General features: G+C 46.8%; 2 protein-coding genes across 10 annotated transcripts in view; one reads left to right on the top strand and one right to left on the bottom strand.

The window, feature by feature from the left end:
• MAPKAP1 (MAPK associated protein 1) overlaps positions 1 to 26,291 on the top strand; it is a 75,635-nt gene that overhangs the window by 47,245 nt on the left and 2,099 nt on the right. For 4 of the 9 annotated variants that reach the window (XM_081340028.1, XM_081340025.1, XM_081340026.1 and 1 more), the window contains 3 exons: positions 4,803 to 4,911; positions 9,363 to 9,508; positions 16,246 to 16,383. In XM_081340028.1, the coding sequence (XP_081196154.1) occupies positions 4,803 to 4,911; positions 9,363 to 9,508; positions 16,246 to 16,383 (393 nt within the window). Of the gene's footprint in view, positions 1 to 2,928; positions 3,748 to 4,802; positions 4,915 to 7,297; positions 7,403 to 9,362; positions 9,509 to 16,245; positions 16,384 to 21,817; positions 22,013 to 26,291 lie in introns of those variants that run through there. The other 5 variants (XM_081340029.1, XR_014028051.1, XM_081340023.1 and 2 more) reach the window with 5 other exon arrangements.
• Positions 1 to 26,291, bottom strand: part of LOC308675075 (uncharacterized protein) — a gene marked incomplete at its 5' end in the record, with an annotated part of 32,852 nt that overhangs the window by 5,683 nt on the left and 878 nt on the right. The window contains 6 exons of the mRNA XM_081340064.1: positions 6,394 to 6,712; positions 6,825 to 6,949; positions 7,385 to 7,520; positions 10,207 to 10,420; positions 11,369 to 11,524; positions 21,965 to 22,013. Of these exons, the coding sequence (XP_081196190.1) occupies positions 7,500 to 7,520; positions 10,207 to 10,420; positions 11,369 to 11,524; positions 21,965 to 22,013 (440 nt within the window). The 3' untranslated portion in view covers positions 6,394 to 6,712; positions 6,825 to 6,949; positions 7,385 to 7,499. The remainder of the gene's footprint in view (positions 1 to 6,393; positions 6,713 to 6,824; positions 6,950 to 7,384; positions 7,521 to 10,206; positions 10,421 to 11,368; positions 11,525 to 21,964; positions 22,014 to 26,291) is intronic.

The following is a 26,291-nucleotide window of genomic DNA, read 5'->3' as shown; positions in this document are numbered from 1 at the left end:
TACAGTGGCTGGAAATGATCAAGCATCTAGAGAATATTCGTAGATCAGGATGAAATTGTGGGAGACTCTCTCAGCTTGGTGGTTTTCCTGCAGACATTTAATTACCCATCCAAGCACCATCATCAGTGCTAGAAGGGAGTGGGGGGGAGGAGGAGGAGGAGGAGGACCGGGGGGGGGGGTCCTTGGTGCTCTCTGAGCTGGGTGGTTTTCTTGCAGACGTTTCATGACCCAACTAGGTAACGGTTAATAACTGATAATGTTACCTAATTGGGTCATGAAACATCTGCATGGCACGCTAGCTTTATAACCAGGAGTATTAGGGATCATCGTCTTCACTCATAGCCATATATTGATCAACTAAAGGACTATTTCTGGACATTTGTCAGTTTATTCCAATAGTGGAAATTGCAGAGATCCAAATTTGAGTTTTAAGATTCTTAGAGCTCTGGCTAGGACTCAAATCAACCAATAAATTACTCCGTGTCCTTTTATTGGGAGGAAGAGGCTAACAGCAGCAGTAGTAAGATACAGTCTAAAAGGAATGCAATGAAATATTCCTCAATCAAATTGCAACTGGAAAGATGGCCCTGTTCACCATTTAAAAGAGTTTGATTGGGGCCCTTTTTAATTGTTCAGGTTCAATTAATTGATCTGGTCAACCTTCTTCCTAATAGAAGGGGTACTTTATTTGAAAAGCGGAAGAGGCCAAGGCAGAGATTTGGTTTTATTTACAAAGGAAGCACAATCCGGCCTCGCAATTAATCGGGTGGAATTTCACCTGGCATCTTGATTGCTCCTAAGCGTGGATGTCGCTCCGGGTTTCTGTAATCAACCCATTTCTCACAGATAGAGAAGGAGAAACGCTACCACGGCCTCTTGTCAGCATACAAAGCGGTCCGTAGATTGCTTTCTAAGGATCTCCGTGGAAGCTGTGAAACGAGGTTTTATCTGCCACGTGCAGTCCATAAATTTCCAAACCACCATTTGTTGAATTTCCTTTTTATTCCTGCGATCGTGGGACTCTTTCCTTGGGTAACCCTTTTATCTCAATCTCTGGAATGAACCCAATCGGTCTAACTGCCGTGATTTGTAGAACATAGAATAACAAGAGTTGGAAGGGACCTTGGAGGTCTTCTAGTCCAACCCCCTGCTCAGGCAGGACACCTTATACCATTCCAGACAAATGGCTGTCCGGTCTCTTCTTGAAAGCCACCTGCATCATATTATGGGTGTCAAGTCTGTGTCTGCTCTTAGTGACCTCCCACAAGTAGATATGTATCTACTCTTAGTGGCCCCATGGATAGTCCTCTGTCTACCCTTACGTGACCCCATAGGTAGACCTGTGCCTCCTCTTCCTGACCCCATAGGGTAGACCTCCCAAGTGTTGTCTTCTTAGCATAGTCCTTCAAGTCTTCCCATAATGCTATCAGCCATCACTCTGTAACCTACCTTGCTATCGATCACCCTCCTCCCATTCCCAGGATTATGGGCTGCTCCGGAGAGCCGGGCCTGTGCAAAATATATCCAAAATATGAGCCTTATCATTTTTTTTAAAATCTCTGCTTGGATTTGTTCCATGAACATTTTTGTTTATACATTCTAAAGGAAGAGTTTGCACACACAAGGACAGATTGCTGGAGTGGGATCGTTCTATAATTTTGCTTGCCTTTCACCCCGTCTTACAGCTACGCCTCGCTTGCGGATTTTTGTTAGTCGCATCTGCTTCCTTCTCTCTCTCTTTTTTTTTTAAAAAAATCTTTTGTTGTTGTTGTTGTTGTTGGGTTTGTTTCTCCTCTGTATTTTTTCTCCCCCTCTGTTGGAAGGAAGGAAAGTGGGCTAAAATCGCACTCAGGTTTGTTTATCCCCTGGGACCATCAACCTTGACCCGGTTCATCCTTCACTGCGGCTGAAAGTTAATGGGCCCGAATTGCATTCCCCAAATATTGGGGGTGGGGGGGATGGGGAGGAAAGTAGCCAGCCCCAAACCTAGTTGATCTCTGGTGATCGTTTCAATTTAGTGACCATTTTTAGCCATTATCCCTGGCCGGAGCGGTGGTGATTTGGTGGACAGGTCTGGGGGGTGGGGGGGTGGATTGGGGGGTTGAATTGGCGGTTTGATAAGAGCCCTGTTATCAGTGGGGGATACTTTCTCATTTACATTTAGATGAGTATTGATTATTTATTTACTCAGGAGAAGGGAGAGTCGTTCCCAATCTTATCTTTCTCGTCTCTCGGCTTGTCAGCAGAAAGAGAGATGGAGCTCCTGACATCAGCCTGCAGATAACGGCACTTTGCTAGCAGAGATAAAAGTTGAAATTGGGCCTTTTTCTCGCCTTGACTGAAAAGGATAAGTTTTAAAAATTAGAACTGATGGGTCGGGCTTTTCAAAAGGCCATCTGAAGGCTTTGCAATTTAACTGGCAAGCAAAGGTGGCTTCTTAGAGTAATGTCCATTTCTCCCAAGAGAGAGAGAGAAAGAGAGAGAGAGAGAGAGAGAGAGAGAGAGAGAGAGAGAGAGAGAGAGAGAGAGAGAGAGAGAGACAAACACACAAACACACACATCTTCCTCCCTGTCTCGCTTTTGTTGAGGGACTTGCTTGTTTTGGCTCCAAAGGGAAGAGCATTTCATTGTTATTCTTTGTGCGATGTCTCATGAGATACTATTCACCATCCTGGGTCCCGTTTGATGCTTTAAAATAATAATAATAATAATAATAATAATAATAATAATAATAATAATCTGAGGTCCTTGGTGCTCTCTGAACTTGGTGGTTTTCTTGCAGACGTTTCATTACCAAACTAGGTCACATCATCAGTGTGACTAGCACTGACTTAGCACTAATGAGGTTACCTAGTTTGGGTCATGAAACGTTTGCAAGAAAACCATGGACCTCTCATTTTAACCCTGAGCTACATATTTCTTACAAAGATTCTCAATGATCCTGGTCATAATTGTCTTAAAGGTGGCAAACCTTTGAGTTGGCCACCCAAAGGCAACTGGACTGTTTTAGGAGGAGGAAGAGGAAGGAGGAGGAGGAGGAGGAGGAGGAGAAGAAGAAGAAGAAGAAGAAGAAGAAGAAGAAGAAGAAGAAGAAGAAGAAGAAGAAGAAGAAGAAGAAGAAGAAGAAGAAGAAGAAGAAGAAGAAGAAGAAAACAACGTGTTTCTTTATTGGCAATTAAAATCTTTCCAGCTGTTAAAAGGGATGCTTTTAAATTTTTAAAAGGCCAAGCCTGCTAACCTCACCACGATTTTTAAAATTGTGATTTTAACAGTGCTAGCGTGGGAAAATGCTTGAACGGGACAAGTTAAGGCTTTGTGCATAATTGCTGTGCCTCTGCTTTCAAGCAGATTGCAGAAATAAAGGTTGTGCAAGACCCTTGGCTGGCTCTCATTACAAAAGTGGCTGGCTGAGTTACGGGCCTGTTACTTTAAGCAGAGTTGTTCAGTTGTCTAGTGTGACTCCCTCGGAAGAGCCATCTGCTGAGAGACCAGTGGTCTTCCTTCGGCTATTAATTGGCCACTGGGAGAGCAGACTGTTGGACTAGACAAGCCAGGGGTCCAATCCAGCAAACCATGGCTTATGTTCTACCCTCCAGGGCTGAATACAGCCACCCCCTCACCCGAGGGCTATGAAATTTTAATTTTTAACGGGATAGGAAATAAAACCGGTTAAATATACACAAAGCCGTCATTTCAACTGTATTTAATTAATGGGCTTTCGTTTAATTACACTTCAATGTAAAGTAAATCAAGCCAAATGGGGTCGGGCTGGGGGGGGCTGGGGATGATTTTGACCAACATCTGATCTCAGCAAGATTTTAAAAACCCTCATCAGGGTCTGTTTTTAAATCTCACCAAAGGGAGTGGGGCTGTTTTGGGGACTAGTCACCACTGGGAAGGTTTAGAAATCAACTTATGCTGCCCTATCTATGTTTCCTGGTAAAATACTGTACATGGGAAAATCCCATTGGAGGAAAATCCCACTTAGGGTTAGGGTTAGGTCACCGTGGACTCATAGAGCAAAATGGACATCGCCAACAAACTCGGAGAGCTTGGGTATGGTTAGGAGGGCACTGACCTTTCTAGGCTGCCCTAGCTATGTTTCCTGGTAAAATACATGGGAAAATCCCATTGGAGGAAAATTCCATTTAGGGTTAGGATTACCTCACCGTGAACTCATAGAGCAAAATGGACATTGCCATTATTATTTTTTCTTTTTCTTTTTTTGCACACGGTGGCGGAGGTCTAAAGCGAAAAGGTTTTATAAAACCCAGCTGAAGGCCTAGGATTGGGGCGACGGCGCGCGTGCCAACAGAGAGGGCTCTGCGTGCCACCTGTGGCGCGTGTGCCATAGGTTCGCCACCACTGGTATAGGGTCTCCTATCTTGGCAGGGAGTTAGACTAGAAGACCTCCAAGGTCCCTTCTTGCACAAGGATTCTGTGATTCGTCTCTGCCACCCAGCCATTGAGGATCCCCTTTGCAGGCTGAAGAAGACTCGTTACAAAAAGTCCCAAAGGTGCTTTTTCAAGAGGCAGCTGGACTTTCTTGGTTTTTGCTCGAAGAGGTTTCGCTTCTCATCTAAGAAGCTACCTCAGTTCTGGCGGAGGTTCAGTTCAGTCAGAACCTGAGGAAGCTTCTTGGATGAGAAGCGAAACCTCTTCGAGGAAACCCCCCCCCCAAAAAAAAAGTCCAGTTGCTGTTTGAAAAAAAAAAAGCACGCTTGGGACAACCCTGACCAGGATGACGGAGGATCCCCGCCATAGGCAGTCATTATAAAGGTTGTTATCGTCTCTTTTTTCAGGGCCTCGATACCGCCTGGAGAAGCAGAGCGAGCCCAACATTCCCATCGACTTAGACTGTACGCTGGAGAGTCAGAGCACGCTGGAATTTTGCCTCGTCCGCGAGAACAGTAGGTTGGCTCCCTTCTTCATTCTCTCTCTCTCTCTCTCTCTTTCCCCTCCCTCCTTCCTTCCTTACAGCCGTATATAAAACAGTTTTAGTCTCCCGTAAGTTATGTCCCCTGGCTTCCCAGCCCAGGAGTTGGAAGGGAGTCTGGATGATCTTTTTTCTTCCCTCCTCCCTCAAGACAGCTCCCCTCTCTGAGAGAGAGAGAGAGAGAGAGACAGAGAGAGAGAGAGAGAGAGAGAGAGAGAGAGAGAGAGAGAGAGAGAGATAGCACTTAGACCTATATACTACTTCACAGTGCTATACAGCCCCCTTTAAGCGGTTTACAGAGTCAGCCTGTTGCCCCCCCCCCCCCGAACAATCTGGGTCCTCATTTTACCAACCTCGGAAGGATGGGAGGCTGAGTCAACCTTGAGTCGGTCGGGATCGAATTCCTGGCGGTGGGCAGAATTTAGCCTGCAATCCTGCACTCTAACCACTGCACCACCAGGGCTCAGTAATTGCTCTTTAAACTCCCAAATCCGCGGATCGGTACTTTAGTGATCCAAATTGCAAGTCTGTAGTTATTCCTGGCTACTCTCTTTAGGATCGCTACGTTTCAAGCCTGGCAATTAAAGGGTAGGGGGGAGGGTGGGGGTGGGTGGGTGGGTAAAGTCCTGGACAGCTGTTATTCTGCTTTTCGGATGCCCTGGAGAGATCTCCAACTGCCGGAGAGACATTCCCGTCTAATTTTAGCCGCTGTAATTAAAATTAGCCATTTCTTCAGATAAAGGATTTGCAGCGTTAAGTATTTTCTTTCTTTCTTTCTTTCTTTCTTTTTCCAGAAGAGCACGCACACACAATATTCTCTTTAAGGAGCTGAACAGATGCTAGAAAAATGAATGCCAAAAGGCTCCGTTTTGAGATCTTGTGTGTTTACATTTCAAGGGATTAAGTGGGGGGGGGAGAATCAATTTATTATTATTATTATTATTATTATTATTAGCACAGCAAGATGTCTTTCATTTTATATTTTTTTCACCCGCCCCTTTCTGCGGTTGGGAAGATGAACACAACCACTTCCCTTATTTGGGGATGTTTGGTAGGATCTGTGTTGCGGTGGGATTTTTTTTCCTTCCCCCCCCCACTTTTCCCCTCCTCTCCTCCCACCTCTCTGCCTCTGCTCACGAGAAGCCCCTGCACTGTTCATGGTTTAATTCCCTTTTATACTTCCCATCCAGCTTCTGGAAAGTTCCTGGTTCTCATTTCGTCATTAAACCGTAATTAGTATTCAAGGGAAATTGGTCTTAATATATTAAAATTGGTTAAGTGCCTTTAGTCCTGAACCAAAGGCAATATCTTATTGGAAAATGTAATTGGGGACGCTGTGTGTGTAATTAATTGAATTACAATTAAGAACTTTCATTAAGCAATATACCACTACATTAAAGCAATAAGCGGATGGGTTAGGGGATTCAGGAGGTGGGTGCAGAGAAAACACAACTAACCTTTATGGTTGTTTTCTGGCGGGGAAGGAGAGTTGTGCTCATTCTTCCAAGGCTGGAAGAGCCTAAGTATTATTGGAGGTCTGAAGGTGTCTTTTAAGTAACATCTCAGCAGTTGCGCAAGCTGTAGTAGCTAGGTGTTCTTTCCGCCACCTTCTTAGCATCCTCTGGATAAGCCAAAAGGTACGAAGAACGGTTGCAGGAATTGGGTATTTCTAGTCTAGCGAAAAGAAGGACCAGGGGGGAGACACGATAGCAGTCTTCCGATATCTGAGGGGCTGCCACAAAGAAGACGGGAGGGTCAACCTCTTCTCCAAAGCACCTGAAGGCAAGACGAGAAACGACGGATGGATAACTCATCCAGCAGAGAAGCAACCTGGACCGAAAGAGGAATTTCCTGACAGGGAGAACAATTAACCGGTGGAACAACTTGCCTCCAGAAGTTGTGGGCGAAGAAGAGGAGAGCGGACAGCCATCTGTCTGAAGTGGTCTAGGGTCTCCTTGCTTGAGCAGGCAGTTGGACGAGAAGTCCTCCAAGGCCCCTTCCGACTCTTTTATTCTGTTAATGTGTGAAGACCCCGGGACCCTCTATGAACCCACTCATTTGACAGAGGATGAGATGGTTAGATAGGGCCATCAATGCAACGGGCATGGATCTGAGCAAAGTCTGGGAGATAGTGGAGGACAGAGGGGCCTATAGTCCAATGGGGCCGTGAAGAGTCGGACACAACTTAATGACTGAAGAACAACCCCAAGACAAGAAATAGTTGTGACCAGACCAAAGCTATTCATATTTCTCTCTAGGCCAAACCGGTTACAGCGGCCTTCACCAACTCAACGGGAAGAGTTATCCAGTTATCCCTTCCGAGGCATTGAGGAACTCAGACCAAGCTGATTTATTTTACAGATTCGAAAGTCCTGTCGGATTTCACGCGGCGTAGCATTGGGGTGTGAAATTGTAATGACGGGGCCATCTGCCTGAATCTCCACATACCGATTGAGCTTCGGTTTCTGCGTTCTGTCGGGAGCCATTTGTTGTTCTTCCGGGCCTATTTTATCCGTTCTTCTTCCTCCCCGTCCCGTTTCTCCGAGCGGAAGACGGACTTGGATCAGAAGACAGGGTAAAACAGCTGGGAGACAAGCAACATTAAATAGCCGAAATAGCCGCCGCCCTTCTCACCTGGGCCATTTATACGAGCAGAAAATGAAATAAGTGTGGGGCTAAAGATGCTTTGCTTTTTTTCCCCTTGTTTTAATCCGACCCTTAATACCGGAGGCCAGCCAGGGCAAATAAAATAAGTCATTGTCTGTTTAGGAATCCATCCTTCCATTAAGCCAAAGCTGGAGGGGGAGAACAAGGCACCTAGACAAAGATATTAGAGGGCAGAACGGTGGCGGGTGACAATGTGACTGTCTTAAATCCCCCAGCTAATCTGTTCCTTCCTCCATTTATGGCGGAGGGAGCGGCCGACTACTTAACAGACGGAGTGGTTTCTTTGTGTTTGGCACGTGGAGGCAATTTGCTAGGCGGCTGCCCGTAAACAAGGCCTACTTCAAGATCTGTGGAACAGATGGAGGGTGCCCTGCGAGTACTTTTCCCCCCCAGGGCACAGCCCGCCCAATAAAGCTGTGATTTTTCCAGATGTGGCTAAGCCGGACTCTTCACCTCCTTCCCTGTGGCTCAGGCTGATAACGGAATAACCGAGTTGTTAGGGACCTTGGAGGTCTTCTAGCCTGACCCCCCTGCCTCAAGCAGGAGACCCTGTACCGTTTCAGACAGGTGGCTGAGCCCGTTTTCCATGACGTAAACCTTCCAAAGGATCAATCCGCCCTGAGTCCTTCGGGAGAAGGGCGGTATACAAATTAAATTATTAAATTAAATTAAATTCGACAAGAAGTGGCAAGGCGCATTTCCAATTGACGGCCAGTCTCTGCCAAAGTCCCATCTTGTCACATACCTATCTTATTTTTATGTTTTTCTATTATTATTATTATTATTATTATTATTATTATTATTATTATTATTATTATTATTATTATTATTATTATTATTATTATTATTTTCATTAATCTCTTGCGACTAAATATAGAGCTTGAAAACCGGCCGTTGTTTTGGCTACGGAGGCAACGCTAGCTGGCACATTCAACCAAATCTGTCACTCGCCGTACCTTCTGCAAGAGGTTTAATCAATTTTCCCCACTGTATCCCCGCCCCACTTTATCTAAAAGCATCTGTATTATCATTTACAGCTAAGATGCTTTTATTAGTCTTTGGCGTAGAAATGGCTCTGTGGAGGGGTGGGGGGGAGAGGGGGGGAAAAAAAGATCCCTGCAGGAAATTTCAAATTGGCGTTAAGCTGATCCAATAGAATTAAAAAAAAAATATCCTTTTTTAAAAATTCTGACTTTTTTTTTTTTTTGCTCCCGTTAGAAGGAAGTCCTTCACTTACAACCCATTTGGTGCCGTTCATTTCCCTCTGCCGCTCAAGCCAAGTTCAGTTTCTTAGTTTGCGTGGAGTACGTCAATTCTACGCATTAAAAGCACGAGAGCCAGTTTAGTCTACTGGTTAAGGCACCGGGTTAGAAACAGGGAGACGGTGAGTTCTAGTCCTGCCTTAGGCATGAAATCAGGCTGGGTGACTTTGGGCCAATCCCCAGGAGACGGTGAGTTCTAGCCCTGCTCCCTTCTAGCACTGATGATGTTCCCTAGTTGGGTCATGAAACGTCTGCAAGAAAACAACCCAGCTCAGAGATCGCCAAGGACCCTCAGCTCCAAATATTCCATCGCTTGTCGCTGTCCTCTGAACCCCTCCAACCTTTTCTCCTCCCAGCAGGGGCCCAGGACTGCACCCCAGTCTCCACAACGCCTTCCAAACCCCCCCCATACCTCTATTGCCTCCGATTGTCCCCCTTTTGCCTCCCCGTGTCTCAGTGACAACCATACGTTCTCTCTTTCTTTCTCTCTCTTTCGGCGGAGGCTCCAGAGGGGAGGAGATCTCGGAGGAAGACCCCCAGATCGACATTGCGACCGTCCAAGACATGCTAAGCAGCCATCACTACAAGTCTTTCAAAGTCAGCATGATCCATAGGCTCCGGTTCACCACGGACGTTCAGTTAGGTAAATTGGTTGTGCGTCTTCGGTGCCCTTTCCCGCAGCCTTTTACCACTCCGGTTGGTGCCCAGCATCCTTCAGCGACCTCACCTGAGGACTGGACAGCCTGTCGCTCGCCTCCTAGAGATTTGGGACTCGGCTGCCCTGATTTTCAGCCAGCTGGACCAAAGACGGCAATTACAGAAGTTGTATTTAAAAAAAAACAAACTGTAATTGGCAAGGAAAGCGGGAGGCTGTGAGTTCTAGTCCCGCCCTGGGCACAACGCCAGCCGGGGAACCTTGGGCCAGCCACTCTCTCTCAGCCCTAGGAAGGTAGCAATGGCCAACCACTTCTGAAAAACCTTGCCAAGAAAAAAACTCCAGGGACTTGTCCAGGCAGTCTCCAAAATTCAGACCCGATTCTGAACGAGTGAGTGGAGGCATTTGGGTGAGATTTCTTTTTAAATAGGGATTGCTTTTTTCCCCCCAAAGTTGGGAAAATATAAACTGTGACTTTCTCTCTCTCTCTCTCTCTCTCTCTCTCTCTCTCTCTCTCTCTCTCTCTCTCTCTCTCTCTCTCTCTCTCTCTCTCTCTCTCTCTCTCTCTCTCTCTCTCTCTCTCTCTCTCTCTCTCTGTGTGTAGGAAACCCCAGTGTGACATTTATTTCCTGAAAAGTTAAAGCCACAAAGAGGTTGTTTTCCTTTTTGTTGTCCCATTGCTTTACCTTCCCTTCCCTTCCTTCTTCATCCATTTGCACCCTTCCCTTCTTCTTCTCCTCCTCCTCCTCCTCCTCCTCCTCCTCGCATTGTCTTGTTAAGGAAGGATTTATATACTGGAGTTGATGGAGGGCAGCTTTCGGCACGTTTTCTGCTCTTGAGCAAACCATCTCGGGGTGATAGTTTCCTTCCAGGGAACTTTGACTCACTTGTATCTGGAATCTGTCAGAAATAAGAGCTTGAAAAGGTCGTGACAGATCACCAAAGACAAATGGTTAACCCAGCCAGTCTTTCCGCGCAGAAACAAATAGCTTTCGCTTGGACCATAGCTGAAGGAACACAAAAAAAAAATCCTCGCTCCCTTCTCGACCGACAGAACTGTCGTTGTGCGTTGTTAATTTTATAATCCTCATATGAAGATTCGCTTTAAAAAAAAAAAAAAGGGTAGTTTCTCTGCACATCACTGTCTCCCTCTGGGTGCGTCAGTTTCCCCCGTAATTGGCTCACCCCCCCATGCAGTCAATTGCCCAGCAGCTGTTTATCTACAGGTGGTCCCCGACTTAACGACCACAACCGGTGTTTCCGTGGCTAAGCGAGACGTTTGTTAAGCGAGCTTTGTGTTTCCTTTTACCACCGTTCCTTCCACAGTGAATCGCTGCAGTTGTGAAGTGAGTCCCAGGCTTGAATCTAAGTAGGTAAAAACTCAACTGCGGGTAGTCCTCGACTTACGACTGTGATGGACCCTCCCCGTTACGGTCGTAAGTCGAGGACTATATCCGTATGGGAGACCCTGACGAGCTCAGACGAGAAAGCTCAGCATTCTGCTTTGTTCCCTTCTCAAGGAATCCGACACAAGAGGAGACCCCAAGTTGTCTCGACTTGCGGCCACAATACAGCCCGAAACCTCTAGTTGCTAAGTGAGACATTGGTTAAATGGGCTTTGTCCCATTTTACAAACCTTCCTTGCCCCAGTTGTTAAGTGAAGTTATTTAGTTAAGTTATTTAGTCACATGGTCATTAAGTGGCTTCCCCCATCTTATTTTGCTTCTCAGAAGGTCAGCCCTAAACCCCTTTTCTCAATCGAACAGCCACTAAACAGACTGTTATAAGTCAAGTAAATGGCTTTTTCGAAGGGAGGCAGAAATAAGCCGACATCCAATGTGCAGATACCTGGGATGGGGGGGGGGGACTCTCCTCCATCTGGCTTTTTCGAAGGGAGGCAGAAATAAGCCGACATCCAATGTGCAGATACCTGGGATGGGGGGGGGGACTCTCCTCCATTTTTCCTCTCCTCCTTCACCCCACGTCTTCCTTTTCCATCTGCATCTGGGGATGAAATGTGACACGCGTTGGAAACAAAAGGGCCTGTTTTTTCGCAGCCGGGCTCTAGGAATTTCATTTTGGCAGGAAGAGGAGAAGGTTAAGAGCCCAGTTAAAATGGGAGGTTTGCTTAGCCCAAACGACTCTGGAGCGATTAGAAAGTGGGGAGGGGTGAAGAGGGCCAAGAAAGAATCTCTTTAATCCTCTGACCGGGTTCAACGTTGCCAGGCTCATTTCAGGAAGGCAGTGATGAATAAGGTGCACGAAACGCAGTAAATCTTCTCAGGTATCCCTTTTATTTCTTTCTTTCCCCCCCCCAAAGACTGCCTTTGTTTCCTCCCCCCCCCCCCCCGAAGACGTTTTGCTTTTCATCCAAGAAGCTTCTTCGGTTCTTGGATGAGAAGCAAGAAACATCTTCAAGGACAAAACGAAAAAAAAGATCCAGTTGCAAGGTGTGCGAGAAAACAGCCAGCTTCAGAGAGCACCAAGGGGTCCACAACCATAAAGTGATTAGTTTGAACTCTAGGCAAGGCAGGCTTTGATTGTTACGGCCAGGAAACCATCATGCCTCTTAAATCAGTGAAAGAATGCTTGTTGGGAAGCACCCAGCTAGGCAAGGAGGAGAAATCAAGCAAGGAATTAGCCTTGAATCCTTGCACAGTCGCAAGAGATCTAGGACTGCCCTCCCCCCCCCTCTCTACGGAACCATCTCAATCTGTTCCCAAAGGAAGAAGGCAAGCAATCTAGGAAGATTCCTGCATTATAGACAGAAAACAATAAAGTAGTTAGCTGGAGCCCTACACGGGTGGATTTGATTGCTTGCACCCCGACATAACCAGAACTTAAGAATAGTTCACACTCGGCCTGTAAAGTATCGTTCCAAATGTGTGTTTCCAGGGTGCTGGAGCAACACCCGGCACCGACACTCAAGGGGAGGGAGCAGGCAGCCCATCTCAAAAAAAGGATGCACCATCTAGCCAAAGCAGGTGTGCCCTGCTTTGTGCGCCAACGATGGGCTGATAAGGGGCCGTAACAGATGGGAGGGCACCTCCACCGTTTGCCGATAAAAATAATAGGAAATTTCAAGTGCTTTCCAGGCGATAAAGGGAAGGGGAGGTGGGATGGGAAGAGGGGGCCGGAGGGACCCCCTCCGAGATGGTTCCCCCAGCCAGCCTCCTTTTGTGTGCGTGCACACACTCGTGAACCAAGGAGCCTCCGTGGCAAAAGATTGATGCCACCAGAAGTGACCTTGGCATGTGGTAGCAGTTGGTGATGTATGTATGAGCATCTCCCTGCTAAATGGGCCCGGATTTGTACCGCTAATATACATGGAAGCCCAGAACCACACTCTGCATGGCAATAAATCAACAGCCACTTTGGCTGTCATTTCTGGTTTATATTCTACTATTGTTCTATCACTTTAATTCATGTCACTATCATCTGTTCATCTGGAACAGTTTTATATAATTTTCCACTGGAGCTACCTGACAAACCCGATCAAATTAACACGGGCACATTAACGCGGTAGACTCCGCCGCGGCGCGAGGAATTCGAGAAAACAAATTGTGTGTTTTTGTTCTTTTTGTGTGTGTGTGTGTGTGTGTGTGTTCTTCTTTTTGGTTTGGTTTGGAAGATCCGAAAGAAAAGAACAAAAACCAGCTGGGTTATTTACACTTGTTTTAATTGTAACCTATCGAAGGGACCCACCCCGGAGGGGAAGGATCTGGTTGATTTGCATCATGAAAGATCAGGGACTCTTCAAGGTTTTTTAATTTGTTTCGTTTTGCTTTAAATCGGCCTCATTTTTTTTTTTTGGATTTTAAAAACAAGAAGTTTGAACGTGGAGAAGAGCCGCTGGTGATTTTTTTGTTGTTTTTTTTTTGTTTTTTGCAAGGGAGATGGGTAGATTTGGAGCTATTAGCCACGAAGCTGCCCGGAGTGAAAAGTTGCAATCAAAAAATACCTCTTTTCTCCCCCCCCCCCCAACGAAGGATCTCGTGCTCTCCTGTTATTTCCACCCTCCTGGCCTGCTTCGGGGCCCTTGACGTGAGGGGTAATTGGAAGAAGGTCCTTCGTAAGGGGAGGGGGTAGGTGCCGGGTGACAAATTGCGCTGCTTGATTAATGGAAATCTGCCTCTCCTGGTGCAGTTGCTGTGGCTGGCTCTCCCGGAGTGGCCAGCTTCCAAATGAGAGTTACGCTAGGTTTGGCACCTGCAGGGGCTAAGGTTAACACAACGCGGGTGTAGCTTCCCCTTCCCCTCCCGTCCTCTCTTCCAATGTCAAGCCAGCACTTGGACAGTCCACAAACAAGAGACGTAGCAAAGATAGAAGAGGATGTCTCCAGCGCAAGGCTCCTTGGTGCTGTCTTGAGCTGGGGGGAGGAGGAGGAGGAGGAGGAGGAGGAGGAGGACTTGGGTCCCTTACTGCTCTCTGAGCTTGGCTGATTTCTGGCAGACGTTTCCTTACCCAACTAGGTTATCTCATCAGTGCTAGAAGGAAGCGGGGTTTGCAGAGAGGAGGAGGAGGAGGAGGACTGTGAGTTGTTGTCTGAGCTTGGTTGATTTCTTGCATACATATCATGAAGGAACTAGGTAATCAATGGAAGGAGGAGGAGGAGGAGGAGGACTGCGGTGTCCTTGGTTCTCTCTGAGCTTGCTTGTTCCCCCCCCCCCGCAGACATTTCATTACCCAACTAGGCAACATCATCCGTGCTAGAAGGAGTGAAGTTCGTAGAGGAGGAGGACTGTGGGGTCCTTTGTGTTCTCCGAGCTTGGTCGTTTACTTGCAGACAAATCATAATTCTTCATTCTCCGACGGATTCCTGATAGTGAGCTAACACGTGGTTCGATGGTTCTATTCTCACATTCAAAAATGTGTTTCCCTCGCCACGAGATTGGCTATTTAGAGGGGAAAAAACATATTTTTTTACAGCGTTGTCTCCTAAAATGTGGAGTGGTTCTCCCCCCCCACACACACACACACACCCAACAATACTTCTCACTTACACCAGGAAGCAAATCCAGCTTTATTTCAGGCTTCTAGGAGTTGCTTTAAACACGATTGGCTCCTGTTTCTGAATTTTTGCTGTGCGTGGACAACTGGATGGACGTAACCCCCTGCCGCCAGTTTTCTGGAAAGCTTCAATTTTGCGTCTTTTGACCACCTCCTCTAAAGCTGTCCAAAGGCTACTTGCAAAGCGAGCAACAAAACACAAAGGAGCAAACGGACTAACGAATTAGTAAACTTCCTTTGGACGAGCCACGGTATCACTTTCCAATTTTAATAAAAAGCAGTGGGACCCTTCTTGGCTGACTCAGACTTTCCACAGCCACGAAGCTTTTGCGTTGAGACAAAGAAAAGCGGAGATATTTTTTTTATTTTTAATTTTATTTTTTTTTTCAACAATTAGACGGATGCAAGACCCCCCGCCCCCCCTCCCTCTTTTTGTCACCGGGCTCGTGATGGTTTCGCGATATATATTTTCGTAGTTGGAATAAATTGGGCAAAGCGGGTCGCAGAGTGCGGAAAATAAAGAGCTTTTTCTGACTTCTGGTTTTTTTTGTTTTTTTGCCGTAAAAGATCTTTTTCCTTCTAAAAAACGGGAAGGAAAAAAAGAAAAGAAAAAATAGAAAGGGCTCACGGCAACATTTTGACTCTAAACAAAGGAATCGCCTCTCCTTCTCTCTTCCCCCACCCACCCCCCAAGCGTGTTGCTTTTAAATACTCTTGATTCCTTTTCCCTATTTCGGGATGACCTTGACCTATAACTCCTGACCTAAAAATGTAATTACTTTTAAGTCTTTCCCGCACAGCTGCCAGGATGAAAAAGCGTAGAGAGAGAGAGAGGTCTGGTCACCGATGTCAACGGAAAAACCTTGTAATTGTAACTTAAGCAATGAGACGCCCGTCTGTTGCAGCTCTGCGTGGCAAGGTTGTTGTTGTTGCTTTGGAAAAGAGGGTTGTGTTGAAGCAGTGGGGGGGGGGCGTCCCAACCATAATAGAATCTGTAATAAATTACTCAGCCTCTTGCGGAGTAAATTAACTTCTCAGGTTGCTGTTTGGGCATGTTGGAAGAGTAGAATCATGGTTTGAGTCTTCTTCCTCTTCTGTCTTCTCCTTCTTCCTTTTCTTCTTCCTTTCTTCGCTTCTCCATCTCTTCTTTCTTTTTTGGCCTGCTCCCTCTTCCTCCTGTTCTTCCTCTTCCTTACCCTCTTCTCCATCTATTCCTCCTCCTCCTCCTCCTCCTCCTCCTCCTCCCAGCATGAATACACATACAAAGCTGGTAGTCTTTTTTTTTTAATTCCATTTATATCCCGCTCTTCTCCAAAGACTCAGGGCGGCTTACAAGCTTAGCAGTAGCCTTCATTCTATGTATATGCCGGCTTATTAGGGCTTTCACACACACACCCCAAGCGGCATTATTACAAAGTCAGCTTAATTGCCCCCAACAATCTGGGTCCTCATTTTACCCACCTCGGAAGGATGGAAGGCTGAGTCAACCTTGAGCCTGGTGGGACTCGAACCTGCACTAATTGCAGGCAGCTGGTGTTACTTAAGGAGGCATCAGCCCACTGCTCCACCAAGGCTCATTAACACCCCTCTACTCTTATTGGTATGGTATGTGGTCACACTTAAACAAAATGGGTGGGGGAGGGCATTGAACTTGCTTGAATGTGACGCTTCCCTTCCTCCCTTGACTGACGGTTCTTCGTTCTCTGGGTCTTCAGGTATTTCCGGCGACAAGGTGGAGGTCGATCCTGTGACCAACCAGAAAGCCAGCACAAAGTTCTGGATTAAGCAGAAGCCGATCTCCATCGACTCGGAGCTCCTTTGCACTTGCGACCTGGCTGAAGAGAAGAGCCCAAGTAAGATTCCCGTCTTTGTCTTTCTGGTGCCTCGGTGTCCCCTTGCCTCTTTCCCCTCCGGAGCCAATGGGCAGCTGGACAGACCCTCCCGGGTCCTCCTTAGGCCAGCTGGACCCTTGGTAGGAGCTCACTGCTATCTTGGCCAGCTTCCCCAATTGACCTCCAGGTTAGTGAACCAGGTCCCAGAATTCCTTAGCCCAGCCAGCCATTTCTCAGCTGAGTGGAAAGTTGTAAGGGTACTCTCCGGAGGAGGAAGAGGAGGAGGAGGAGGAGGAGAAAAGGAAAGGAAGAAGAAGAAGAAGAAGGATGGAAGGACAAAGAGCAAACCTGTCAAGCTCCTTGTGGGAATTAAGTCATGGATCCCTTGGCACACTACAGGAGATCAAGTAGTAGGCAACTGCTCCTTTCTGATATTTTTACTTTCCTTCCAGTTGAGTTGTCTTCTTCTTCTTCTTCTTCTTCTTCTTCTTCTTCTTCTTCTTCTTCTTCTTCTTCTTCTTCTTCTTCCTTCTTCATCTTCCTTCTCCTCCTCCTCCTCCTTCTCCTCTTCCTCCTTCTCCTCCTCCTTCCTGCTTCCTCCTCCTCCTTCCTGCTTCCTCCTCCTCTTTCTTCTCCTCTTCCTTCTTCTCTCCTCCTCCTCCTCCTCCTCTTCACATTAAACAAAATCTGGTTCTCCTCCTCAACTTGATGACAATCGGGACCACCGTCCCCTGATGGAGCTGACTCAAAACTGAACCCTGCAGATCATTTCTTGCCCGGTTGCTTTTGAACTTGGTCGAAGGGAAGGGATGCTCACATTTTGAGGCTGATGAAGGACCAGCTCGCTCTCCTCCTAGCCTGCCCAGCGATCTTATCAGCAAAGTGATAGATGTTTGCCTCAGAGTTTACATCAAAAATTATTCCCGGGTCTTCCTTGAAATGAATTATGGCAGAAGGAGTGAGGCCGAGGAGAGATAAAGCTTTTTGAGTTCTGCAATATATTTTGTTCCCCCGGTTTTATCTCTTGTAACACAACCGTCCTCCATCTTGTCTTCCCGCCACACGCAGCCACCAAGTGTCACAAACGGATGGCTGTGCCGTTGCACCCCACGGAAACACTTTTTTGCTCTTTTGTTAGAAACAGACGCCTTCTCCCAAGGTATGAACTTGCCAGGCTGATAATCAACTTGTTTCCTTAGCCTGCTAGGCGTGTGAACACGCAAGGAAAGGTTTCACAAATCTTTTTTTTTCCCCAAATAAGGGCATCCCTGAGCATAATAAATCAGCCGTCTATCAAATCAGACCTACTGCCTTATTTCACCCAAGGGACGCAAACTCCACTCCTGGAACTCAGGACCATCCAGTACAAAGGCGGGGGGAGGGGGGAAGGCTGGCCCTAGCACTACCCCCGCCACAAAATCTGCCCCAGATTTCTAGAGATCCCCAAGCCCCAAAAGAATTTGGCCAAGATCTGGTCCCAAGATCTCCTACAATCCTATAGGGGGAAGAGGGGGGGGGAAAACACCCCACTGAATTATCAGGAGATTTTCAACCTTCTTCTGCCGGACGGTTGAGTTTGCGTCGTTGGCTCCCAAGATTTTAGTCAGGGTTGTTTAGACGGCTTAATTTCAAATCGGTTTTGAGCGACTTTGGGTGTCATCCAGCTAATCCTCGACTTACCAGCACCAGGCAGTTGTTGAGTGACTCCTGCCCCCTTTTACGACCTTGGGAAACGAAGGATTGCAGTCCTTAAGTGAATCCTGCGGTTGTTAAGCGGATTTGGCTTCCCCCATTGACGTTGCTCGTCGGATGCCGGCTGGGAAGCTTACAGATGGTGGCCACATAAGCCCAGGACAGGGCAGCCGTCATAAATACGAGTCAGTTGCCAAACGCCCGGATTTGGATCACGTGACCCTGGGGATCTTTTTCCGTGCTGTTGTAACTTTGATTGGTCACTCAGTAAGGACTAGTTGTATATTATGGCCATCCTTATCTAGGGTGTGTCCATCTGCAGGGTCTCAAGTGGAAAAATATTTCTCATTGTTGCCACTAAGTATGTTCCTTAAATATTCGCATCTCTTAATACCTCTCTTTATTTAAAACACATGTTGTGCCACTGAGCCAAGCTTCTCCTTATTTCTTTTTTCTTTCTTTCCTTCCTTCTTTCCTTCCTTCTTTCCTTCCTTTTCTTTCTTTCTTTCTTTCTTTCTTTCTTTCTTTCTTTCTTTCTTTCTTTCTTTCTTTCTTTCTTTCTCTCCTTCCTCTCTCTCTCTCTCTCTCTTTCTCTCTCTTAAATGAGATCTTTAAGATGATTAGAATGGAAAGAGATGGCAAATGGCTCTCTTCTTTCGTTTCTCTTTTCTGATGCATTGGCTGTTGCTAATGAGAGGCCCGCTTGATCAAGAAAAATGCAGTTTATAAACAAAGCAAAGATATTGAAATTACTTGAAAGAGCAGCAGCATACATCATAACACGGGAGGTGGGGGGGTGGGGGGAAATAAACACGTGTGGCTGGACCTCATTCCAAAATTTATCACTTCAGAAATATTTTCATCTTCTGCCGCTTAACGCTTGACTTCAGAGCCACCCCAAGGAACGTAGCTGGCAACGGTTTCAGAATTATACATCTCCTCATTGTCATTCCTTGTATAGGTGACCCTCGACTTACAACTATTCATTAGTGGCTGTTTGAAGTCACAACGGCACTGGGGGGGAAAAAAGGGACTTATGACCATTTTTCGCACTTATGACCTTTGCAGCATCCCCGTGGTCACGTGATCCAAATGGGGACGCTTGCCAATTGGCCGGTCGTTATGACGGTCGCACTGTCCTGGGGTCACATGACCCACCACTTGTATCCTTTCCAGCTGGCTTCCGACCAGCAACATCAAGGGTTCGTTGAACGACCCCAGGATTCGCTTAAGAACGGCCTTGTTTTGCTTAAGAACTGTGGCAAAAAAAGATAATAAAATGGTGGGGGGGCGAAATTCACTTAGCGGGTGCCTCGCTTTGCGGTGGAGGTTTTGGGCCCCTTGGTGGCGTAACTCAAGGATCCACTGTACACAAGAATCTAGTCCGTTAAACTTCAGTACTAAATCGGCACCAGATAAGAGTCAATGGAATTCAGGAGGGACCGTTGGTGGCAACGTAACGACTCTAAGCTAGTGGCACGTTTAACTCCGCCTTCTCAACTCTGCCTGCTCTCCTACAAAACCTGCCTGTTTGATGCAAAGACCGCTTATGAGTCTTGCAAGATCTCCAGTACCCCTATTAGAATCTGGACAGCCATTTCCTCCACAAAGGGCTCCTTTTCAAGCATTGGAATTATCCCTCAAGATTTTGCCGATTTTTGAATCGCGGGGGGAGGAAGCGTCTTGTTGTTAAGAAGGAAGATTTAAGCCTTAATAAAATCAGCTGCCATTTTTATAGCCCCCAGAAAAAGAGGCCCTATGTCTCAATTAAGCACACATAATATAAAGTCTTAAGGAAGCCACATAATAAGCTTAATGTGATTATGTCCCCGGGCAAAGCATAATTTAAAGGAAATCTGATTCTCTTAATATCTCGTTAACATTATTGGGGGTGTGAGTGGGGGGAGAAAAAGAAACAGGTTGGGAACCAGTTCCAAATACCCCTGTCCCCCGTAGAACAGGGCCATGAATAGAACTGGCCCAGGGCCAGCCCAAAAAGGTTGGATCAGCCCCATCGGCATCCTATCTGCTTGGCTAAACATTCAACCAAGCCACGCAAAATGGAACCTCCAGACTGATTTCCTTTGATGAACGTGCAAGCCTTCTGATCTGGAGCGGTCTGGTTTTGATCAAAGCCAGCCGGGGTCCACAGAAACGTGACATCCATCAAAACAGAAAGCGAGTTGTGTTATGACAATCACATCAGAGCTCTCTCTAGAATCAGCTCTTTCCCAAGCTGGTGTGCCTGCCAGATGTGCGGAGGTTGCGGCATCCTGGAAGGATTCAGCCAGCCCAACTGGCGAGGGAGAAGGCTTGACGCCCACCGTGCCTCGGGAAGGTGCCCTCCGATGGGGAGAGTTGGGAGAGGCTGGCCAGGCTTCTGCTTTCCCCAGATCCTTCTAAGGAGAGACCTGGAAAGACCTGAGTTGTCCTTTGTCTCTGTGAATCATGCCCAGATCCAGCACGCGCCTTGTAACACACCGCTCAACAGCCCCCAGGTAGCACGTGGTGACTGGCTTTATCTTTCTGACACCCAACCTCACTATTAAAACACTGAACTTATAAAGGACTGACTAGTTATGGGGAAAAGCTTTTTAACCATCTCTTCCCCCAAGCCCTGTTGTCAAGGCAGTTGCTTTGACCAGCAGGCCATCCCGTACGTGGGAGTGATCATCTCCTCCTCCTCCTCCTTTCCTTCCTTCCTTCCTTCCTTCCTTCCTTCCTTCCTTCCTTCCTTCCTTCCTTCCTTCCTTCCTCCTCCTGCCGTCATTTAATGGTGGCTGCTCTTGGGTGCGAAGATATCCTCTCGATCCCCTTTCCATTGTTGTGCCGGGGCTTAACAGAATGTTAACCTGGTAATAGGCACGGGGCTTTCCCATTATGTGTCTTGCTATTGAGCGGTTCTGCATGGCTAGTTAAGGAGGTAGAGCAAGAAGATTAATGAAAGCTGCCTAAAGCCAGAGGATGAAGGAGCAACTCTTTCCCCCCCCCCAAGAAGGCATATTAGCACCAAAGCAGAGTGCTGCTTTCCCCCCACCCCCTTACTCCCCCTCCACACACACACACACACACACACACACTTCTCCTCTACCCTGCAACCTTTGAACCCCTTTCACTTCAAGAGCTGCCAACAGAACTGACAGTTTGATAGATGTGGCTTTATGGGTCAGTCTTCCTTCCCATTGAATCTCCCCCCCCCAAAAAAGAGGGGGGGAAAGCCCTCCTCGCACACAACAACTTTCTCCAGCATGGTTCAGGCTGGGTTTGTGTGGCAGTTTCTCTGATGTTGTTTGCTTGCTTCTGGGGCGATACCCCAGGCGTTTAAAGCCACAGGTGGCGTGGGTTGCTGCCATGAGTCGTAGTTTGCACCAAGGGGGACTGTGATCAGATGAGAGTTCAGAGGGGTGCAGTGGGGCTGAGCTGCCGACGTCGTAATAATTGGCTAAATTGGTACGCAGCCCGACTGCCTAACAGTTTTGGCAGGCTCACAACCATCCATGAAACGACAGTGACGTCCATTAAAAAATAGAAGTGGGGGGGGGGAGAAATCACAATCTTTTCATCGAAGAGAAGAAAATATTTGTAGTTGGGGGTTGAATTGTGGGCTTGTTGCTGCTCTCTGAGCTTGATTGCTTTCTCGCAGACTTTTCATTACCAAAGTAGATAACATAGTGTTAGAAGGGAGTGGGTTAGGAGGAGGAGGAGGAGGAGAGGACAGTGGGGTCCTTGGTGTTCTTTAAGCTTGGTGTTTTTTTTCTTGCAGACATTTCATGACCCAACTAGGGAACATCGTCAGTGCTAGTAGGGGACGGGGTTTTTTATTTATTTATTTATTTATTTATTTATTTATTTATTTATTTATTTTCCCTCCTTGTAAAGAGATTAAAGTCGAGTTGATTGTTTCACTCACCTGAATAAAATGCTTGCCTGCCAGTTTCCACCACCATCACTATCAGCGCCTGTGAAAGGGGAGAAGAACTGAGCTTAAAAGAATAGATTTCCCCCCCCCCTCCCGTTGCAAACTGGGTTAGAGGCAGCTTATGTGACTAGGAGCCACGGGCTTCATTTAAGATCATGAACTGGGCTAGGAGGCCTTGACACTGGTCCTTGTATTCCTCCTCTTGTAATGCCCATTGCCTTATCCCAGTGATTGCCAGGTGAGGGTAAACGCCACCCCCACCCCCCCACCCCGGCCCAATTGGTACGGTCCGCCGTTTGAGAAGGAAATTTGTTTTTCCTTATTTACTTTATTACAGTGATTTATACCCTGCCATTTCTCCTGAAAACGCTTTCCAGTTAGCTGGGCCGTCTTACAAAATCTATAAACAGATGGCCTTAACCTTTCGCAAATCAGGTTAACAGTCTGGAGAAGTTGAAAAAAAAAGGGGGTGGGTGGGTGGGTGGGAGATTATATGAGGTTGGTCCGTAGCCTTCCAGAAAATGGGAAGCAGACTCATCAAAACAACCCCAATATAAACTGGAGTAGAAATAAATAATAGAAATGTATGCCTGCCGGTTCACCCTCCCCACCTGACCCCTAAGCTTTTCTCTCTCTTTTTCTCCAAATTTCCCCACCTGTAAAATGGGAGTATTGTTTGTGTAAGTCTCTTTCTGAGACTCTCTGTTTGATGTCCTGAGTTATAGTCTCTCTGGAGTAGATTACTAATAGGTTAAATAGTAAATAAGTCATTGAGAAGGGATGGGTCCACGCTTCGCACTCAGCCCTGGCTACAGAGAGTTCTCGACTTATAACCACAGTTGAGCCCAAACTTTCTCTGGCAAAGCCAGTGAGTTTTGCCCCATTTGGCAACCTTCCTTGTTGCAGCTGTGAAACAAAAAAAACACACAACTGTGTCTTGGGAGACGATGGCAAAAGATGAACATGTGATCCTGGGACACTGTGACCCGTCATAAAGGCACGCCACTTGCGAAGCGTCCAAATCTTATGATCCTGGGGGTTGTTGTTAAGTTGTTAAGTTTTGAAAAAGAGTCCTAAGTCGCTTTTTTTTCAGTGCCGTTGTAAATTTGAACGGTCACTAAACAGTTGTTAAGACAAGGACAGCCTCACCGCCTCTTCAGAGGGCTAGGAGGCTGTTTTGATCAGTTTGCTGTCAGTGGGTGAGCTGTCTAAACACCCATTTTATTTTATTTTTTTAACCTTACAAAAATCACGACCCTAACCACAACTAGACTTTCCCAGTCCTATATCTCTTCGCTCATCAGCCAACCTCACTGGATCCTTCTTTCCCCCCCAAAAAAGCATCCATGCTTCCTCCAAGTCCCTGCATTTTAGCTCATCCCACCAGAATGCCAAGATCCCCAAGGAGAGACCCATTGTCTAGCTTCGTTCATCACGACATCAAAAAGATGTCGAGACTCTGGAAAGAGTGCAGAGAAGAGCAACAAGGATGATCAGGGGACTGGAGGATAAAACGTATGAAGAACGGTCGCAGGAACTGGGTAGGTCTAGTTTGATGAAAAGAAGCGGGTGACATGGTAGCGGTCTTCCAATATTTGAGGGGCTGCCCCAAAGAGGAGGGGGTCAAGCTATTCTCCAAAGCCCCTGAAGACAAGACAAAAAACGGATGGAGAGAAGCAACCTAGAACTAAAGAGAAATTTCCTGAAATTAATCAGTGGAAAAGCTTGCCTCCAGAAGTTGTAAAATGCTCCAGTACCGGAGACTGGACAGCCATTTCTCTGGAGTGGTACAGCTGGGGGTTGGGCTAGAAGACCTCTAAGGCCCCTTCCAACTCTCTCCTTTGGTTATTGTTCCATCCCTTTCAAAGTCTTTCTCCATCAAAAGCGTCTCTTCCCTGTCAAAAGTAGCGTTCACCGGTCCTCTTCCTTTCGTCCCCTCTTCTCCCTCCGCCGCCCATTTAATTACGCCGCCCAATTAAAACCTCCTTGCCATGTTCGGATTCTCGTCTCCTCGGACTTGAGTGGGTCTGACATTTACAAGGCTCGGCTCTCAAGCAGACAATGGCGTGATTGATGAGGTGCAGACGCCGGAGGAGAAGGAGCCCTTCCTCGCTGCTCACAACAACGGTGGGAAGGATGCTTAGTGCAATTTGGTTTATTTATTATCTCTTCCAAAAACACCAGGGGAAGCGGGGCAGTTGCGGAGATGCAGCTCGGAAGGGGACAAGATCCGCAGTGTTTTTTGGCCCCTTGTATTCTTCAAGACCTCTGACCTCACGAAAAACAACAACAACACATAGCTTGAAAAGCCATGGTTAAGAATTTCCCCTGCCTGCAAAATCAACAATTTTTGGGATCTTAGGGCAATGTGCAAGACTTTATAGGTTTGGACCTCCCCAAAAGAAATTTACACCCCTGGTAGAGAGAATAACACACAGGCCTTAAATTTGAAGGGATGACCCAAGAGGGGGGGTGTCAGCCTATTCTCCAAAGCACCTGAAGGCAAAACAAAGAAGAAACAGATGGAAACTAATCAAGGAGAGAAGCAGCCTGGAACTAAGGAGAAACTTCCTAACGGTGGGGACAATTAACCAGTGGAACACCTTGCCTTCAGAAGTTGTGGGTGCTCCAACACTGGAGATTTTTAACAAGAGATTGGACCGCTATTTGTCTGAAACGGTTTCCTGCCTGAGCAGTGGGTTGGACTAGATGACTTCCAAAGTCCCTTCCAACTCTTCTGTTATTCCATTAAATTACTTGACTGACTGTCCAAAGACTGTTTTTATAGTCCACTCAGCTACCGCAGAGAAGGATGGACACCTTCTGTTAGTCCTTGCTCCCCTTCTCCTATTTCTGCAGTTTTCTGGAACTCTCCAGCACAGGAAATGGACAGGGACTTCTCACCAATCCTGCTTCTCAGAGTTTGAAGTCAGCGCCGTATAGAATTGTCACTTTTTGAGGGGCTTAGATGGAGATCTCTGGACAAGCTCCTTCACTGATGTTTGGTCCTTGGGGAAGGTGAGGGGAAGGAGGTTGGATGAAACACCACTAGCCTTTTTGTGCAAAACCAAGGGATCGTTGTCCGAAGCTCTTGAGAAACCAACCCAACACTTGGGTTGAGAAAAATTCCTCCTTAATTCCAGGTTGCTTCTCTCCTTGATTACTTTAAATCCGTTGCTTCTTGTCCTGCCTTCAGGGGCTTTGGAGAATAGCTTGACTCCCTCTTCTTTGGGGCAGCCCCTGAGATATTGGAAGACTGCTACCATGTCACCTCTGCTCCTTGTTCCCGTTAAACCAGACATACCCAAGGGTACATCTTTCAGTTCGAAACGAGGTTCCTGAAATTAATAAAATCAAGCCCATTTATTGGCATCCCTTCGTTTAAAGGTGATCATAATCTCAAACACAAGGACAGGTGCGTGCATCGAAAATCTGGTGCTGGCTGTCATCGTTGGACTTGTAAGCTTTCACCCCAATTTGGATAACCCCCCCCCTTTAAATAATCCGGGTGTAAACCCACCACCGCCAAGCTGAGATTCTAGATGCTCCCGTGTGCCGAAGACCCATCGCTCCCTCTGACCAGTGCGAGCACGCACGGCTAGTGAGATGTGTCGCCCATGATGGATTGAACCCACCACCTCCTCTGCACAATAAGCGTTATTGACATCCCTGACTGGGTAATGGCCTCCGAAAAGGGCTGACTCTTTCAAAAGCTAAAAATAAGAATTTGAAATAAAGTTCCGCGGTCTGCTTCTGTCAGCTGTGAAAGGCCCCCAAGTAGAAAAGGAGAGATAAAACACTGGAAGAGGGTGAATGGTCAAAAGCCGGGCAAAGGCGCCCTACTAACAGTGTGCCTGGTACGGAAGGGTGGGTCGCTGGCTACCCACTAGGCTGCCATGCCCCTCCCCTTTTCCCCTGGGCTGTGTCCATATTTGGGGGAGGGGTGTGTTTGCTGGAGCCCATGTTACAAAAAAAAACAACAACAACCTATAACCCAAAATTATCCCTTAAGTATCCAAGCTTGGGAATTTCAACCCCTAGGTCAGTCATTCGTCCATCGGACAAAAATTGCAAATTCGTAATTCCCGATTAGCCCGGGATAATAAGGTTTAATCAACACGCCGTGATGAAAAACCCAAGATCTCCGGTTTGCTGGCCACATATTGGTTTATTTGGGGTTATTCGGAGAATTAGCTACTGTAAATAAGAGTTCAAATCTTATTCACTCCGGGAAAAGAAGATAAATCTCCGTTTTAAACGAGGAGGCTATTGTCGTAGTTGAATTCATTCAGACGTTTGGACCAAATGCATTTTTTAA

The sequence above is a fragment of the Vipera berus genome, assembly GCF_964194415.1.
Source record: "Vipera berus genome assembly, chromosome: 15".
In the NCBI taxonomy this organism is placed as follows: domain Eukaryota; kingdom Metazoa; phylum Chordata; class Lepidosauria; order Squamata; family Viperidae; genus Vipera; species Vipera berus.
This window is presented reverse-complemented; position numbering and strand designations above follow the sequence as displayed.